At 39.8% G+C, this 19,254-nt stretch overlaps 1 protein-coding gene and 1 long non-coding RNA gene across 6 annotated transcripts in view; one reads left to right on the top strand and one right to left on the bottom strand.

Annotated features, from left to right (window-relative positions):
* Window positions 1-19,254, bottom strand: part of LOC125894145 (uncharacterized) — a 50,337-nt gene that overhangs the window by 13,414 nt on the left and 17,669 nt on the right. For 3 of the 4 annotated variants that reach the window (XR_007450039.1, XR_007450041.1, XR_007450040.1), the window contains exons 1-3: window positions 13,580-13,769; window positions 7,780-7,918; window positions 2,734-2,828 (exon numbers count right to left, since the gene is read on the bottom strand). This is a non-coding gene — a long non-coding RNA (uncharacterized LOC125894145). Of the gene's footprint in view, window positions 1-2,733; window positions 2,829-7,779; window positions 7,919-13,579; window positions 13,770-19,254 lie in introns of those variants that run through there. The other variant, XR_007450042.1, reaches the window with a different exon arrangement.
* On the top strand, window positions 14,360-16,971 carry nkx3-2 (NK3 homeobox 2). 2 transcript variants are annotated; one of them, XM_049585350.1, is made up of 2 exons: window positions 14,360-14,970; window positions 15,715-16,971. In XM_049585350.1, exons 1-2 carry the CDS (start codon window positions 14,601-14,603, stop codon window positions 16,137-16,139), a joined length of 795 nt encoding a protein of 264 aa, XP_049441307.1. In that variant the 5' UTR covers window positions 14,360-14,600; the 3' UTR covers window positions 16,140-16,971. The 2 variants fall into 2 exon arrangements, with proteins under 2 accessions (XP_049441307.1, XP_049441308.1); XM_049585351.1 differs by having other exon boundaries at window positions 14,609-14,970; window positions 15,606-16,971.

Raw genomic sequence — 19,254 nt, forward strand, 5'->3', positions numbered from 1 at the left:
ATTAATTTACCCTTATTATGTCTCAAACGTTATCTCCTCTGTTTCCTGAATGGATGTGCTGTCTGTAAGTGTGTAAATAGCCAAAGACATTAGCCAATCCCCTGTGAGCGGAGAAGAGGAGAGGACATTCCTGCCTGCTAATGGGGGATAAAACTGACAAACTCAGAATGAAATATTCCACCATCATTAACACGTTAGGAGGCTTTAATCGCTGCACCTGAACTTACGGGATCCAAAAAAGCACAGAGAGAGGTTACGGAAAGAGACTTCTCTGGGTAAAGTTTTCCAGCCATTCCTGCGGATTGCTAAATTTGATTCCTTAAAGGTGTACCTCTCCCAGGTATTTCCTGGTGCTGCAATCCAAGCCTTAAAATATTAGCTCTCATTTAAAGGGTTTGGGTCAGCTTTCATTTAGCCACCGGGTCTGGCAGACGAACAGCGCTCCTTTCACTCACTGATGCCATTGGAGCGACTTGAGACGTCATTTTATTATATGTCGTTTGCATTGTAGTCCAAAATGATTTTTGAATTTGCCAAGCGGGTTTCTGCTGCTGAGTATCAGCAGTCTGAGGCACATTAGGCTGATTTATAGGCCGCATGTTTTATGTATGAGAGGGAGGACTGCTCTCAGCTCAGCAGGGACCTCACAGCAAGAACTCAGAAAGGTAGAGAACGCAGCAACACAAGTTAATAATCCAAATATATCAGCTGAGCTGCCGCTGCACAGATGCTGACCTGCTTTTAGGTGAATGTACTGAACCTGAAAATATTCTTACACAAACTCTCAGGCACAAACAAGTCAAACTTTTACTTTGTTCCATCGTCTGTCAGCATTTTCGGCTATATTGCCTTCATTAGTTTCCTTATGCAGCACAAAAACAGAAAACGGTTTATTGACAGTCGTGTTACTTATAGATCAACAATACATAGGACAGTATTACCCAGCTTTTACAATAGTTTCTACAAAATACAATATTCACTCAGAGTGGAAAAATATAAATGGTCATAAATACAAAACATCCTCCTTAGTGGATATACAAAAAAAAAAAAATCAACAGCCATTTTGAGGATTGATTATTTGTTTCAGTCTCTTTTTTAAACCAAAAATGCCAAATATTTGCGGTTTCCAGTTTCCAGCGTTTTCTCAAATATGATACTTGAAAGACATAATTTTTTTTACAAGAAGTTTTTACTAGAAGTTCCCACATTCCCTAAAAATTGTGATGGCTTTTTTTGCATTTCATAGATAAATTAATAAATCCTGAAAAAAAAATACAAATGAACTGATAACAACAAATAATCCTTCATTGTAATCCATCAATGGATATTGTTTTTTCAATACAAAGCTTTCTTCTGCAGATTAATTTAGAAATTAGGATTATCCATAAACATGAAGAGAAGGGAGATCACACTTTGTTTTTAATTGAACTATAAAAACAAGGATTTAAAGAGCTTAGCGTTTGTATCAAAAAATGGAGATTCAATCATTTTATCCACTGATTCTTCATTAAGATGAAACACTGTATTTGGCATTATATATTTTGTATCCACTGCTGGAGTGTGTATTGTATTTAGTAAAAGCTACTTTGAAAAGATGGTGGCAAGTTTTTGTAAACTTAATCTTAATGAAGGATCACATGATTAGTGGACTGGTGGAGAAGTACTTACATCTTTTGCTTAAGTGGCAGTACCACAGTGTAGACACATGTAGTGAGTGTAAAAGTCCTGTATTCAAGATTTTACTGTGTTCAAAGTGCATAAATATCAGCATCAAAATATCCTCGAAGTACCAAAGGTAAAAGTACTCTTTATGCAGAATGGCCCAGTTCAGAATAATATATATTATTGGATTATAACTATGGATGTACTAATGTGTAACCATCACTTAAATGTGGCTGATTCTAACTACTTAAAGGAATATTTCATCCTCTAAATTATCATTTGTATGCCAGTGACTCACCCTGTGTTACATTAAATTTGTAAAGAAAAGTTTTCTTGCATGCCTCCACAGTGAACGCAGAATCCAAACACAAAGAAAATTCTTGATTAATTGAAGTCATAGATGACCAGGTTTAACAACAGCAAAACAATATCAACAGATCTATTTACAAATTCTCCTTTTGGTGTTTTGAAGGGTTAGATCAGACTCACCAGAGTCACACAATAACACAAACTACCAATCGAGGCAGTGGTAGACCAGCAGCTCTCGAATTCAGGGAGGTAAAATTACTGTTTTTGCCAATGGAGTCTGGTTTTGAAGAGAGCAGAGACAAGTTTCACTTTTAATTCAGCTCCTTCAGACAGTAAGGCCTGTCTGTTTGGGAAGTACTGAGCATACGACTGGTACGATTGTACTGCACGAGTTGTGTGAGAGTTTGTAAACCAATGTTTTGATATAGTTTTGCTGTTGTTAAGCACAGTCGCTCATTTTTGGATTCTTTGTTCACTGTGGAGGCATGTGAGAAAAGGTTTTCTTCATGAATTCAACATAACACTGGATGAGTAATTGATATACAAATGGTCATTTTGGGGTTGAAGTATTCCTTTAATATATTGCTGGGTAGCATAATCTATAATATTAGTTGATTAAATTTTGTATTATTAAATAAAATCTGCAAAGTAACCAGTAAGTTAGGATAAAAAAAAGGTGTAGAAAGCACGATATTTGCCTCCAAACTGCAGCAGAGTAGAAGTATAAAGTCATATAAAATGGAATTACTAAAGCACAAGTACCTCATAATTACAGCACAGTTTGGGACTCTTCATAATGGGTGGTACGGGTCATGTGGATTCTGGCAGGACACCCTGCACCAGCCTCACTTCAGCATCTAAAAGTGCAGGGAAAAAACACTATGATACAAGACACCAACAACATAAGCTTCCTCACATCGCCTCACTCTGCCTCTTAAGCAGGTCTGCTGGTGGGTCGCGCTGCAGTTTATCCAGCAGAGAGCTGTGGAAAGATGGTGGTTTCACACAGCTGTCAACTGGAATCGAGGTAACTGCCGAGGGGATCCTCGCAGGCTGTGGGGATAAGGGGGCTCACTCACTCCTGCCGCTGCCTCTCTGCACTGGGAGTGGTCTTTCCTCTACTGGGGATTTGGCCAGGGCTGAACATAATGCTCCCCCATTCAGCCACTCCTCTCACAAGACATAAAAGTTAACAGGTGTTTAACGTCAAAAGTGTTTCATACGAGAGTCATAGAAATAGCCAGCGACAGGCAGCAGGGAGGGGTGGTGGCTTAGAGTCTTAGGGTTTGCTTTTTCTTTTGCAGTATTGAAATAGTTCTGCAGTTGAGTTGAGATTTGGATCGACTTCTGGCGTCTGAGGCTGCAACAAACACACAGCAGAGAGCAGGATTATTTCTTAAATGTGTGTTTACTGACCAATGTTTTGAAGTCAAATTGAATAGTTGCAGCATGTCAGCACTGTTTGAAGTTAAAATGCATCGTGTGTTTGGTCTGGTACAGAATTTTAAAAAGAACATGTTTAACTTTGATTTGTAGCTTTACGTACATACTTTGCGGGCTGTTGTATTTTATGTCTTGTATTCTGCTCTCTGCTGCGATGTTTGAAATGTCAGCTGATATCCATTTACTTTTTAAAATTACAGTCACCTGTTGCAGTAGTAGCTTAGTAGTAGTTTGTTTCAAAAGAAAATGCAGCACAAAAACACACATCAGTCACAAAGTTGTGGTTATTCTCTTCTAGTTGATGCATTATCAAAGTGGGTCATTTAAGCTCTCTTAACACTGAGAGTATTTCACTACAACATTTAGTGTGTATGATTTAAAGCAACATTAAAAGAGAGTAAAACATCCTTAGTTATCATGTGTAGAGCTGCAATTACTAGTAAATGGACAGAAAACTGATCGGAATCTGTTTTAGTGATCAATCATACCAAATATTTACTTGTTCCAGCTTCTCCTTTATTGTCTACTTAAGGAGAAATTTGTCTCTGGCATTCAAAAAACGTAGCATCTTCAGACACATGCACAATTATCACCATACATGTACAATCAAACTACAGTTAGCACTCAGTAACACACACACATCCATATACACCAAACACACAGCACGAGAATAGCATGATGCTCTAAGTCAGAGATACTAATTTTATGGCCCAGGGGCCAAATCTGGCCCCAATAGAGTGCCATGTGGCCCCCTAAATTATTTTCTAATTTATAGGGAAAATAAAATGATTCACATTGGGATTTTTTTGGGACTTTAAAATATGGCTGCACGATTTGAATTTTGAAAAAAAAAAAAAAAAAAAACCCCAAAAAAAACAAAAAACAAAAACAGAACACTGTTTTTACTGTGATTGTGGTATGAGTCACAATTTAATTGGGAATGATGATTTTTGCATTTTATCTTAACTGAATTTTTTTAGAAAATGATGATCAAGGGATTTTTGCTGGGTCTGTACCAAACAACCATATTTCCTTACATCTGGAAAATGATTTGTAGGTCGGGTACCTCAGTAGCATCACAATACTTTGTATGATACATATGATTTATATATACATTTATAATGGTTTGCTGTGACACATTTTACTTTCAACAAAAAAACTTGCAGTGCCTGCAATTTGGGTATTGTACTTGGCCATACTGTCATTTCAATAATATTTTGATAAATTGTGCAGCTCTACTTTTAATCTCCTCCTGACACCTAGTCTGAGTGGGTGGAAGTTCGCTGCATAGATCAGCCTCTCACTGGGCGGAACGAGCCACCCGCCCTACCACCTCCGGTTGTGTAGCAATTTTCAACCGTTTTCAACATGTCCTTCACTAACTTTTGCGGTGTTTGATCTTGCGGGGATGTAGCCATTTTTCTGCCATGGTTCGCGTCCTGTAGGCGATATCTTTGTGGGCGTGTTACACCAAAACCTGTTTCCCCCCGGCAATATTTTTGCAAGTGCACCGTTGCTGTGGCACCGCCCAGAATGATTGTGATTGGTTGAAAGAAGTACAAGCAGCCGGGGCGTTTTTTTCTCCAATCTCAAAGTGAGAGTCGGCGCAGCCAGAACTTTCTTTTCTTGAGAAAGGTCTGGTGAGCGAGACTACCTGAAGCACACCCAAAGTTTTGCTTGGTATGCTTTTAATTTCTCCCAGCTATTTGGGATCAGTAGGACCTGATGAGTATAAAAAACTAAACATTGTCAACGATAATTAAGTCCCAACGTCTTCAAACGAGTTCCTAATCAATAAATTAACAGAGTCTTAGCTTGTTACTGTTGCTAAAATTGTTCAAATTTGTTGCCATAACAAACTACAAACACTACTAATCATAAATAAACAAGTTTCAATCATAAAATTTGATCAGGTTTTGGACCTTGTCCACTTTTGTGTCGGGATCGGCTGTAAACTGACTTGGCAGAGATGGCTGCCATTTTGTTTTCACATGGATTAGTGTATTGTGCTCTTACTACCACTAGATGGCACAAAAAGTGTCCATGAACGAGGACAACAGGTCTAAGTTAAGTCGAATGAAGTATAAGGTCAAGTAAACACAAAACGTGATGTCCTCATATGAGGACACAGGGTCTCAGGTCTCTACATAAGATGCCAGAGTGCATAAAAAGCATCAAAATAGAACTTGTTTATCAAAACGAGTGCCAGGGTGGATCAACCAGACCCCCGACAGAAGTCTGGGCTAAGCCCCAAATGTCCTCAAATCCTAGGAATGCCCCTGTGGACATGTGGGGACTGCAACTGGCCCCTGGCCTCCTGTCATGTTGCAAAAGTGGCCCCCAAGCAAAGCTGAGTATCCCTGCTCTGTACCAAAATACTGCACAGATGCGTGTAAAATGTGAGGATGGGATGTGTTTCTTTGTCATATAAAACTTTGGGTTTTAGACTGATGGTTGGATAAATTGAGCAATATGAATGCGTCAGTCACTCTGTGATACCGAATGAGACCGGGCTTGTATGTGACATCATCTTTTTCAAACTGAGCCTGCTGCTGTATTCACTGTGCACATAAATGTGTACTAATCCGCAGCTTAAAATAGTCCCCAACAAATGCACTATTCACTTCTATTTGACTAAGATTTGATAAAAACTGCAGTGACCAGCTGTTTCAGGAAATCACACAGACTTTTTAAAATATGAAACTTTATATTTCTAACTAGTTTATAATGATTTATGTTTTCAATGAGTGCCCTGTGACTGCACACCACAGTGAAGTGATTGATAATAAAAATGCTATTGAATGGTGTTGAAAAGATTAGTCGATTAAGTGATTAGTCAACGGACAAAGTGAATCAACAACTATTTTGCTAATCGAATAATTGTTAACATCATTTATCAAGTAAAAAGACAAACATTTTCTGCTTTTGACAGAACAGTCAAAATGTATTATCGTTGTGTTTTGGACTGTCAAAGAGGTCATGTGGAAAACCATAAGGATCATTTTTAAATTTTCATAAGGCTAAATGATTAATCGACTTGTACAGAAAGTAATCCATAGTTTAACAGACAACAGCCCTACTGTACGTCTAAACTACAAACACCTGTCAGAGAGGTAAATCTGTCATCTGCAAAGATCCAAAAACTTTGAGCTGGTCCGCTGCAGCTGCAGTCTGACACCCACTTCACCAAAAGAAAAGCCCCATAATATCTCAAGAATTTCTAAATGATCCTTGAAGTTTTCATAACTACATCAACTCCTATGTTCAAAAGTGGTCTTTCACATGTGACATGAAACCACTGAGAGGGGTCCGCTGCTTTTGAAGGACGTCTTTATTTAGGCGTGAGTGCAGGAGAAAGGAGCCGGTCACAGAGACCTGAGCAGGCAGCCAAAGGCCCTTCAGGACCTCAGAAGCCTTTCATGATGTGCTTGAGCTGCATGCATTATCTGTTGCGTGCCAGAGGCGGCTGGAAGCTCGTTTGTCAGCACAGCAGAGCTGAAAAATAAACTATAAATCACGTCTGCACTATCTACACACATTAATTGGACTGTAACAGCGGGCTGTCCCCCCACTTCTGCTCCTATGTCTGCAGTAATGCAGCCATTGCTGAGATGTTTTGAATAGCTTCCAAGAGACGCAGGAACTTCTCCCCGCTTGTCTCTTGCTTCCATTTACTGTATTAAGTGTTCTGTCCCAAGGGCTCTTCCATTTAGTGCTCCATCGCATGCAAGGATAATTTTTCTTTGGGAAAGAGGGTTCAATTGTAACTTAGGCGACTAAAAGCATACTTAAAGCTGGCAGTAACCCCCCCGTCCCTTCCCCTTCCTTCCACTTTCCAATGTTGAGGTTGATTAAGGGTGCTATCATGGTGGATCTGATATTTGGTGAGAAATCTAGAGGGCATTTTGGGAGCATTTACAGCAAATGACTCTTGGCAGTGCCCTCTCATGTATTGCTCCATCTGAACACAATTTGGCACATGAGAGAGGGGGGGGGTTAGTATGGCGTGCTGTGAGCCTCCTTCATACCAGCACGCAAGAAAAAAACTCAAGACCTGTCATAAACACACCCAGGAGAGAGGAGGGGAAACAGAGACGTTACCACGGCAACTGGCCCGTTGCTGCATCAGGAGTGATTTCTGTTTAAAACACCAGATTAAAGTTACAAGAAGAGGCAGGAAAAAGATGTGGTGGTGGTGGTGGGTGGAGGCAAACGTAATAGTCTAATATGCCATTAAAGTTTATTTCTTTACTGGAAAGGTGGTGGGAATTTCACCCCAGTGTTCAACTGGAGGGGAGCAGACAAAGAGTCTGGGGGTATTAAGGAATCGTGTCATTGTAGATAGAAAAAGAAGAGAAAATATACCTTTTCCCGGCACGGCTATTATGTAGTGATCATCTCATCTTTCCATGTCGGCAGCAGGTTTCTGTCCTCACCAGCAGAGGGAGACCTCCTGTCCAGCAGCAGCAGACCAGCTTCAGCTTCATGCTGGCTGGAAACAAGACTTTTATAGAAACAGAAAAGTGTCTTTTAATGTTTGTTTTTAACTTTTTGTTCGCACAACATCAGTACAGAAACAATAAATGATTAGTCCCTGATCATTTTTTATAAATTATCAATCACTGAAGTTATTTTTTAAGCAAAAACACACACAAAAAAATCACAGGTTACAGCTGCTCAAACGTGATGATTTACAGCTTTCCTCTATTTTGTATCATCTAAATTAAAATATTTTTTACCTTGTGTGGACAAAACAAAGCATTCAAAGGCTCTGATCATGTAATGGCCAATTATTCCCTTTATTTTCTGATGTTTTTACAGACTAAATGAAAAATAACAGCAAAAATAATGAAGGTAATCATCACATTATGTGTATTTCTATTAATATATATGCTGTATTTCAATTAATCTTTTAAAATATGATTTGACATTTACCGGCAGATCATAGGGCTAAAAATCTGGGTTCTTCTGCAATTCAATGACCATTTTCTACCTTTAAAGGCAGTGATATTACTCCTCCTCCTCCTCCTCTAATAATAATAATAATAATAAAGTACAGTATCCAGGATGCTACATGTTATATCACTCTGATTAATCAAAGTCTCCAGCAGTGGTAAAATAAGTCAAATGCTGTACTTCAGTACAGTTATGAGGTACTTGTTCTTTACTTGAGTATTTCTATTTTATGCAACTTCATACTTACACTCCCCTACATGTATTTGATAGATGGGGCTGCTTTACAGATAAAAAAAAACACATTAAAAAAGTTTGTAAAATATACGTATCACTATAGATTAAACTGAAAGTATATTATGAAGCTGTGTTGTAGCACTCGAGATCGGTCTCGGTCTCAAGACCTCCTTTTAAAAAACTCAGTCTCCTCTCGGTCTCACACAAAGAGGATTTGGGATCTTATTTCAAAGCTGGTAAAGATCACACTGCGGGGGCATCACTAAATTCTCTGTGTAAATAAAAGAATGTTGAAAATGGATGGTTGAGTACATTCCAGCTCCTTAGTGTTTGTTTGTTCATAGTAAACAAATGAAAATTCTAACACATAAAATCCACCTCTACAATGCCTTTTGATTATTTGATCAACGGTACACACACACACACACACACACACACACACACACACACACACAGAAATCCTAATTTGTTGTCTGTGGGTGTTTTATGACGATGTGGATCTGTCTTGGCATGGTCAACATTTTATTGTGTGTCATACGGTTTGGGACTCACACTGGTCTGGTCCTGGTCTTGACTCAGTCTTGATTACACTCTGGTCTCAGTCATTGGTCTATACTTAGGAGGTCTTCACTATAACACTGTTATGAAGTATTCTAAATTAGCTCCACCTCGACTTCAACATTAAAGTACTAAAAACTCTGTGATATAATAGTACACTAAAGAGGTCGAAACTCCAGCAACACTTCCAGCATATAGAGCAACTTTACTGCAATTGCATGAAGACAACAAGTCATGTTAGTCTTGCAGTAAAGTTGCTCTGACCTCCTGAGACCCCAGCTTTTGTTTGGTATGCATTTTTAATTTCTCTGAGCTATCTGTGATCAGTAGAACCTGATAAGTATTAATAACTAAGCACTGTTATTGAACAGGAAGTAGTTTTGGGGGAAAAAAGATGTCCTCATGAGGATGGGTTTATTTTTAATAGTCACAAGTGTATAATAAATTCTAAAACTGTTTTAATTATTTCAATATCTGAACACTGTTGTGCAAAAACAAAACAAAACAAAAAGTCCTCATACAAGACGATAATTTAGTCCTAATGTCTTCCAACAAGTACCTCCTAATTAACAGCATTTTAGCTTGCTGCTGTCGCTAAAGTTGGTCAAATTTGTTGCCATATCAAACTACAGACGTTATTTAGCACAATTAATTTAGTTTCAACCACAAAATTTGATCAGGATTTGAACCTTGCCCACTTTTGTGTTGGGGTCACCTGTAGACGGAGCATAAAAGTGTCCACAAACAAGGACAACAGGTGTAAATTAAGCAGAATGAAGTATAAGGTGCAGGAAAACCAAACTGTGATGTCGCAGGGTCTAAAGAGGATAAAGTGTTGCAGGAGTTTCAACCACTTAAGACTTTCTTCTCTTCTCCATACACCTGGAAGTAGGTGATGCTGTGTTAGAAACTCCCTCACTGCTTATGGTATGGTACACTGACAGGGGTCAGATACTTTTGATACTTTAAGTACATGTTGTTGCCAATGTCACAGTAGAATAATCCACTCAATTATTCTCGTCTAATCTCAGGAAATATGAGAAATATTGGCTACAAGTTCCGTTTCATTTACAATATTTAGAGTTGTTACATAGCAACAGCAGTAATTAGTTTCCTCACATGCTCTTGCAGATAAATAAACACATGTCCAGTTGCTCAGATGATCACCCTCTCTGTCCTCTATGTGTGAATCACATCACACCGGCGGCGTATCTGTTTTAAATGCCCCTGCAGTTGTCTGAATGAAAACCAAGCTGCTGTTTACATTTCCTGCCACTTACAGCTACTTACTGCTTATTACTCTTCGTCGCAGTGTGGTTACCAAAACACAGAGTAACCCGTGGAGCTCTGCTCGACATCACATTGATAGGCACACACTGACTCACTTTGTTGGAGAATTGGCAGACAGTTTTATTTATTTTCCACTTTTTTTTCTCAGGGTAAAGCAGACTGTGTGTGTGTGTACGGGTCAGCGAGGCTGGTTTGAGGACAAAAGACAACAGTATGAAATAAATACATGAAGGACACAGAGAGGAGGAGGAGGGGGAAACACCCTCTGCAATACAAGAGAACTTAAAAACTATGTGATGTACCACTTGTGTATTGGCCTTGGGTGGAAGGAGCAGTTTCTGAAAGGCAGGGTGTATGAAAATATCCAGACGGTGTCAGCGGTTTGTGCTTTTCCCTTTTCCCAGTTGTGTTTTCATTGCTTGCGGTGATTCAGGCTTTCATCCCCGAGGTCACATCCAGCCCCGAGACAATGCCACATAATTTCATTCAATTCATTCTCACAGAGCAGGACGATAAACCTAGTTAGAGTGTTTAAGTGATTCACAGGAGATATTTTAAAAAGAAGCATCTGTCTGCAGCAGTTAATCATGTCTATAATGTCCTAATATCTAATAATAATAATAATAATAATAGTGCAAGCTATCAGTGGTGGAATAATTAAGCACATTCACTCAAGTACTGTAGTTAAATTTGAGGTACTTGTACTTTACTTGAGCTTTTTCTTTTAATGCCACTAATACTTTCAACTTCACTACATTCATCTGACAGCTTTACTAATTAGGAATTTTTTGCACAACAAGCATACGAGGAATTTATAAAATATGATATTTTATTATGAATTAAAGTACCCAACAATATAGCGGCCTACAAGTGCAGCTGAAATGATTGGCTAATTAATCAATTAGTTGATTGAAAGAACTACTTTGATCGTTTCAGTCATTTTTCATGTAAAAAATAGATAAATATATAAATTAAAAGTTTCCAGATTCTCATGTTTAAGGATTTTTTTTTTTTTTGCATTAAGTACTTTTACTTGTAATACTTCAAGTACATTTTCCTGATTATACTTTTTTAAAGTATTTTTTTAATGTAACAAAGTATTTACACAGTGTGGCATTGGTATTTTTACTTTAATAAAGGATATGAATGCTTTTTGTACCTCTGCACAGAGTGAAGTTCAGAGTGTTTTGACCCCAGAGGTACAAGATGTCAGGAAGTCAAATGAGGAGGTATTTTCAGTGGCCACTAGATGGTATAATATATGCATGCAACTGGTCTGCACAAGGTGACAGCAGCACTGAGGGTAGATTAATATTATCACGATTAAAACCTGAAGCCAGTTTGTATTTATCTTATTTATTATTCTTATAATGTTGAGGGGATTCTGACTAACATGCTGATGAGCTCAGTGATGAATACATGGCGCGTTTGTACAGGTGTAAATGTCACAAATTAAGTGGCATGGAGGAGAGAAATTATTCATTTATTTTACGGCTCAATATTTAAAACACAGGATGATTAAATCCGGGTTTTCATAGAGTTTTATTATCAAACGGCGCAGGAAGGCCTCGGGAAATAAGCAACAATGACAAAGCTTCACGGATTGCAAAATATATCATTTTAAATTACTTGAAGTTGAAATTCAGAGTCGTTTGTGTCTTAATATCAGCTGTTACGCGCTCACTTTGTTGGTTTACGCGCAGACGGCTCATGTGCAGGAAATACAATAAGACCCAAAAGAACTGATGCAAATTAAACTGAGCAAAAACAACAAAATAAAAATCTGTTAAACTTTTCTCAGCAGCTGATCTGCTGACTGCGTCTTCACTCATCCTCTGCACCGACGGTGCTTTTCTTTAGATTTCGATTTGACATTTTATTTTTGTTCTTTCAAATCAGCTGTTACAATTTTAGTGAAAGAAATTAAGTAGCGAACATATTATTATTATCATTTAATCATTAAACTTAATGTTGTCATAATTATTACATTTGAATAATGTTGTTAATTACTTATATAATGCCTCGTTTTATTAAACGACACTTAAACTTTCATCGATGCAGCACTGAAGTCATCAGGTCACTTTAATCCATAGTATTTATTACAGACTAACAGCCTCATCAGTTTCACTTTTTTCATAATCAGTCATTAGATCATTAACAATCTGAAGATTTCAGGGTCATTTTCTGAAGCTGTTTAAATGTGTTATCATTATTTTTAGTATTATTGTAATTAATACAGACTGATTAACCAGGTGGCTCAATGCCACGGAAGCACTAAATCATAGAGAATAAATAAATACAAATTTATAATAAATCACATAATGATATAATATAATGAATGATAATGGTATAATATGGGTGTGTGCAAGGTTTCCACGCCCGTTTTTTGATTAAAGGCTAAGCATGTCAGAAGTGTTTATTAATTAAATAGCCTAATAGCTGCGTTATATCGACTTAATAAAATATCTTCTCTTGCGCGTTTGGCCGAGTAAAGACTATTATTATGTTATTTACCAAAATATAATCTAAAGCAGAATTTGAATCGTTTTGGGTTGGTGAATAAAAACAGCAGAGAAGCTGTGAGAAGTGTCTGTACAGAGGCGACGTGAAAAACTGCAGAGGTCACGATCCGGATCTGCAGCGACAGATGTTTGTCCGCTTAAACCCCCAAAGGAGAGACCTGCCTCCTCACTGCATGTGGAATAAAAACGCAAAAGGTTTCTTACTAATAGTCATGTTCGCCATTGTTAAGACGTCTGGAGATATTTCGTAATCAGACGGTCAACATCAGGTGACAGAAAACAAACAAGCTTTCCTTAAAATGAAGTCTGAGAATTAATTCTTATATATAAAACCATTTTTGAAGGAGACAAATATTCTGATAGTAAAACGAGATCCTTTCAGTTGTTTCATGTGCGTCACATTTGAAGGGTTGATGCAAAGCTGGCTGCTGCTGAAACGAAAATGTAAATAGTCTAACTTGTAACCTATGATCAGATATTTTTGCCTTGTTTAATGAGACGGTTTCACACCATTTATGAAGTCAGCAGGAGGTCAAGTTGCCTGTTTTTTTTAACTTATATTTATGAAATGCAAGAATTTGGTTTGCGCACAAGCTGAGGCCTACCTGGTCATGGCGATCCATGATGCAGGCTGCCAGGGACGTGACAAAAATGAGCACTTCTGTTACTAGGCCTTAAAATCGTAGACAGCGTGAAGCGGTATCAACCTGACATACATTGGTCGGTGGCCAAAATGTCAGCAAGGATAAAAACCGTCCCATTACGCGTTACGCACCGGACTCCCGACAGACCTGTTTGGATGATGAAGGGGTTAAGTTAAAAAAAAAAAAAAAAGATGACATATCCTACGAATTTATTGTCCTGGTGCTGCATTTAAGCGACGCAGGAAAAATGGGAGACACGACTTTCACGTTTTATTTTCTACTTGTGTTGCAACCACGATGAGTTTCCTTATGATCTCGAACTTTTACGCACGGCTCCTCTCCTTTTCTGACTGCACAAACTTTAAACATTAGCAGCACAGAACATTCTGCACCTCAGCCAACTTCATCCTAAATCATTAATCAAAATCAATATGTAATTTTCTTATCACAGGCCGTGCAGAGATACAGCCTGCTCCCCTGTTTTTGGGAGAACTTCCAGTTGAAATAATTTGTGTGGTTGCAGCCTGCATGTCAGTTCAGCCTCCGATGAAAAACTTCAACCAAACATTTCTTTAACTTTTTCCCAGCCGATTGAAAGCAGCATGACGTAGTTTACAGTGGCCAATCGGGAAACGGCATTCCTCCTCTTTGAGCCAATAGGAGGCGACGAGCAGTGCCTGTCAGTCACAGGTGAGGGTGGATGGTAAAAAAAATTGGGTGAAAAGGGCCGGAGACTGGAACGAGCCCGGGCTGATGGCAGAGCTATGCGGAGGAGCAGCATCGTGCCTGCGGATGTAGCAGAAACTTTCCACGGCTTCTCCCGCGGGGATGCGACCAGGAACCAACACTGGAGGGACAAAGTTAAGCCACAGCAGTGCTTCCACGGAGGGAGTAGCCTAAAATGTGGATGAACTGACATTTACTCCTCTATCCGGGCCGGTTTTAATTACTCAACTCGAAGAACCGAGCAAACTTTTGGAAAATGGCCGTTCGTGGCAACTCGCTGATGCCTTTCTCAATCCAAGCCATCCTGAACAAAAAGGACGACAGCCGACACTTGCCAGATTTGGACATGTGCTTCTCCAAGACGGCGTGCTGGAAAATATTTGGGGAGATGAACGGCGGTTCTCGGAGAGATGATGGGGAGGCTTGTGAGCCGACGGACCAGAAAAGCTACGACTCGGACTCGGGGCTCAGCGATGACAACGACAGCAAGAATGCGGCCGCGTGCAAGTCGGAGAAAGACGGAGACCCTGCGTCGGATGTGCCGGAAGAAAGCTTGCAAGAGGAGACGGACCACGAGTCTGCAGCTGCGGAAAACGCAAAGAGTGACAGTGAGCCCAATAATGCGGGTAAGTGGGACAGAGAGACACAGCTGTTTACAATGTGTGGCGTTGCTCTGATTTTAATATAACGACTCAATAAAAGATCTGGCCTTTAAACAAACAAGTATGACTTAAAGACTGTGGCACTCTTGTTGGTGCAGTTCTGCAGAACCATAATGCTGTGATTGTGTTATTGTGGGATATCAGGCCTATTTGCAAAATCTATCCGCGTTCTGCAACTTTTACGCACGAAATGTCCTGGTTTTACGCACGATTATTAACGGATACTCTGGCTTATACTCAAATCTTGTCACTACAGCACTAATTATTATTGATTAAATAGAGTCACTGGGGCTTAATGTCAATTCATTCTGCTCTGGCACGATTTATCTTTGGACAAAAGTTATAAGCTACCAGAAACACGCCTGAAATTGAAGCCTTATTTAAAGAAATAACTCCAACTCGTCCTAAATAAACATCTGCGCACTAGATGTGATGTTTAGGCCTGACTGATAACATTTTAAACTTTGATTTGAAAACTCCAGCATCCAGTGACCTTGTGTAAATCTATGCCAGCACATGCCAATAAAATGAATTGAAACACACTTCTTTTAGAAGTGAGCTGAATTTATTTTCTTTAAATCACTCACATCCCAAAACAGGCTCCAATCTCACTTTACATCAGCAGATGTGCTTCCAGCTGTATTCAAAATAACAAACAAACCCCGGAACTCACTCGCATGACGCATCTGCCGTGTCTCCTTCTCCCAGACTCCAGCACCCTGGACGAGAAGAGCCTGGACCAGCCCAAACAGCGGAAGAAGCGTTCCAGGGCCGCCTTCTCTCACGCGCAGGTCTTCGAGCTGGAGCGTCGCTTCAACCACCAGCGGTACCTGTCCGGGCCGGAGCGCGCGGACCTGGCGGCCTCCCTGAAGCTCACAGAGACTCAGGTCAAGATCTGGTTCCAGAACCGCCGGTACAAGACGAAACGCCGCCAGATGGCCGCCGACCTGATGGCGTCGACCCCTGCGGCCAAGAAGGTGGCGGTGAAAGTTTTGGTGCGGGACGACCAGAGACAGTACAGCCCAGGAGAGATCCTGCGGCCCCCGCTGCTCTCCCTGCAGCCGTCCTACTATTACCCCTACGCCTACTGCCTCCCTGCATGGACACTGTCTGCATGTGCGGGGAATCAGTGAGAACTCGGTGACTGTATTTATTCTTTTTTTGTTTTATTATTTTTGCTCCAAGGACATCAGACTAACTCTATTTTCTGACACGAGGATGAGACCTGAGGGGACTGTTAATCTGCCTCACCGTGATGTCCAGGCCAGACCAGAGGTCCCCAAACCGTTTATCAAATCCTCAAATACCAAAAAACGACTAATTCTTTCATTTAATAAGAGTCTGTCTCCAGGAACCATAATAAAGAAGACACTTCTCATGATTTAGGCTATAAAATCACACCTCTCTGAAGTGTAGCTGAGCGGGGAGTCTGGACCTCCTTAGTAAATGTCAGTGTGTTAACCTCTGAGGAGTGACACAGTAATAACAGTAAAGTATTCCTCTCTTTGCTCGGGAGCCCCTCAAGGACCTCTGAAGCCCCACGGACCCCGCTTTGGGACCCGGCGGCCTAAACAGACTGAAAATGTCACCTTATGTTGGTTTCTATTTTACATGCGCCTTCCTACCTCTGCAGTGATTTGGAAAAATAGGCATATTCCATTGACATTTCATATTAACTGTCTCTGTTACAGGTTGTGTTTTTATTTTTCTCTTGCTGTGTTTGTAAAGGTAAGATATTTCAGCACTTTTTGGAGCTATATACGTTACATTACTTCAATGTAAAAATGCATTATAGTGTGGGCATGTACAGTGTCAGACTGAGAGGAGGCGGATTCTTGTGTTATTGGCCTGAAAGTGATCTCGTGGCAGGAAGCAGGCTATAAAACAGACCCAAACTTCTATTTGAAATGTACATGTGTTATTTGTGTTAAATGACTGTTTAGATCGAAAAAACATTAAAAACATATCAGGCATTACTTTCATTTGGATGTAATTTTATTTAAAGGGTTTTATGTTGGCACAGAGATTTTTTTACCGTCAGATATGACCAATAATTATAAGAATTTACAAGGAAGTTAAGGGTTCACTGGTTTATAAATTCCTTTTTTAATTTGACAACTCGGTGACTGGGAAAGAATACACAGTTTCACTTTCTTGTACAAAACAATGTTTTTGCTCCTTTTTTCTAAACAAAGAGCATGTTAAAGTTTAAATTAATTAAATTCGACCTACATATAGAGCTAAAATGACTTCATTATTATAGTTTTTTCATTAGTAAACTGATTTAGGACAACTTTTGGTGTTTTTGTTCGCACGGTCAAATATGCAATAGATAGAAACAGGCTTATCCATCCTTTCCTTTTCTTTTCCTGCGCATTTTCGCGCGTAAAACGACTATTATTCTCGTATCCATTTTTCCCACAAAGACCTAAACTTCACCAGAGTTCACGCCATACCATGAGACCGTGTAGATGTCATCTGGGCCACCATGGCTTCCTTCCCAAACACACCTGTCAAACAATGATGAATAGCTCTGTGATTCCCGGACAGGGCAAACTGACAGCTACCTTTAGGGCTGCATGTCAACACAAGGAGATGAGTATTCCGGGGTTAAGGAGGCCCATGGCACTGCGCCTAACTTTAAGCCAAAGAGGGGAAGAGTTGGCAGATTGCAAACAGTTTCTTTATGTCAAAAAGGAAAATTATTAAAGCTTGTCTTTGTAGTTTTAGGCCTAATAGTGGAATTGAAGTATTACGGGAGGAGGTGTTCTTCTGTCTCCACTAACAGCCTGTATGTTAAGTCGGGGTCAGGAGGGAGCTGCCGTGCACCAGCCATCCATCTCTGGCCTTAAAGAATACCCACATCCCCTGTGGACTCCTACACAGTCTGGATGCTGCATATCAGCAGTATATAAAAAGGCATTAAGCGGGAAATTGGAGACATAAATACAAAAAAAAATCTGAATTGTTGCAGCACAGGTGTCACATCTACAAGCTGATACAATGAAAGCACCAAAGATCCAAATGAGGTGTAATTTATGTGGACATAACGAGCACCATCTGTATTTCAGCCCTGACGCTGCGCAACGACTGTGCGCTTTTACGCACGTATACGCACCAACACCCAGGTATATGTAGGGTGGCGGTTGATCCGTGTCCCATCTTCTTTAACCCCATATACACTCCTCCTCGCGAACGGCGCCAATATGTCCTAAAATCTGATCTCCTTGATGCAGGTACATGAGCCACCCGAGGCCATCTCCAGTGGCAGTGATGCTCGTCATTGGCTGCTGTGAGGCTTGAAGGACAGAGAGAGGATACTGAGGAGTGGACCGTCCCACATAACTTCCTTTCATACCTGCATGTGGAGATATCTGATATAGAGGACTGATGTTCCTTTCAACCTGCGATCGTTGAAATGCAAACACCCCCATCGGTGTGCATTTAGCCCATCACACAGTCTCCCCGTTATTTCCTTTTTTTGGTTCTTATGGTACGTGCGGTGCGTGGAAAAGATATTTATTGTATTAATCAAATAGGCTGTGAAACCATATGTTGAGTTTTTCCTAGAGGAAAAAAATATGATTTAAAGGGTAACTACGCCAGTTTGTGTATTTTATTTGCCCCATATATAGGCCTACAGAAACCAATAACGCACGTTTACGCACAGGTAACCTACTTTTGTCTCTATTACTCAACAAGAAGTAACATTTTTTTTTTTAGAATATATTCATACTATTTTAGTCTTTTCTGTACTTGGAGCAAAGCAAGGACTTTGGGAAACTCTGAACTTTTTGGAGTTGTGATTGAACAGAAATTTCGTCATCTTTATGTTTTCTTTATTTTATCTCTGTTCACATTACGCAACGAGCTCTTCCTTTATATCTTAAACTGATCCATATTTGCGTAAGCTGACACATCAGCGGCTCTCTCTTCACGTTCACTGCGCAGTAATTATTTTAAGCTGGAGAGTCTCCACAGTTGTTACTGATAATAGAAAACTGGAAGTTAATAGACATTATTTCACACGTTAAACAGTGAGCTGTGCTGGATACAGCCCCTGCTTACAGCCGGGGTCCTCCACCTTTATATAATGGGATGTATTTGCGTCTTTTGTGGCAGAGCGACTACTAACAGACGCAACCTTGTAGGTTTATGATTGTTGGTTAATGGAAATATAAAATGCACTGATATCTAGCACCAAATCACACTGCAAAAAATATCAATTTGATAAAACATTAATTCGTA

This window comes from Epinephelus fuscoguttatus, linkage group LG9 (assembly GCF_011397635.1).
Source record: "Epinephelus fuscoguttatus linkage group LG9, E.fuscoguttatus.final_Chr_v1".
Classification (NCBI taxonomy): Eukaryota; Metazoa; Chordata; class Actinopteri; order Perciformes; family Serranidae; genus Epinephelus; species Epinephelus fuscoguttatus.

Bases quoted from the DNA above. Each gene is read 5' to 3' on its own strand.
- nkx3-2 (XM_049585350.1), top strand. From the start codon at position 14,601: ATGGCCGTTCGTGGCAACTCGCTGATGCCTTTCTCAATCCAAGCCATC. The intron at 14,971-15,714 runs GTAAGTGGGACA...TCCTTCTCCCAG, and splicing joins CAGTGAGCCCAATAATGCGG to ACTCCAGCACCCTGGACGAG.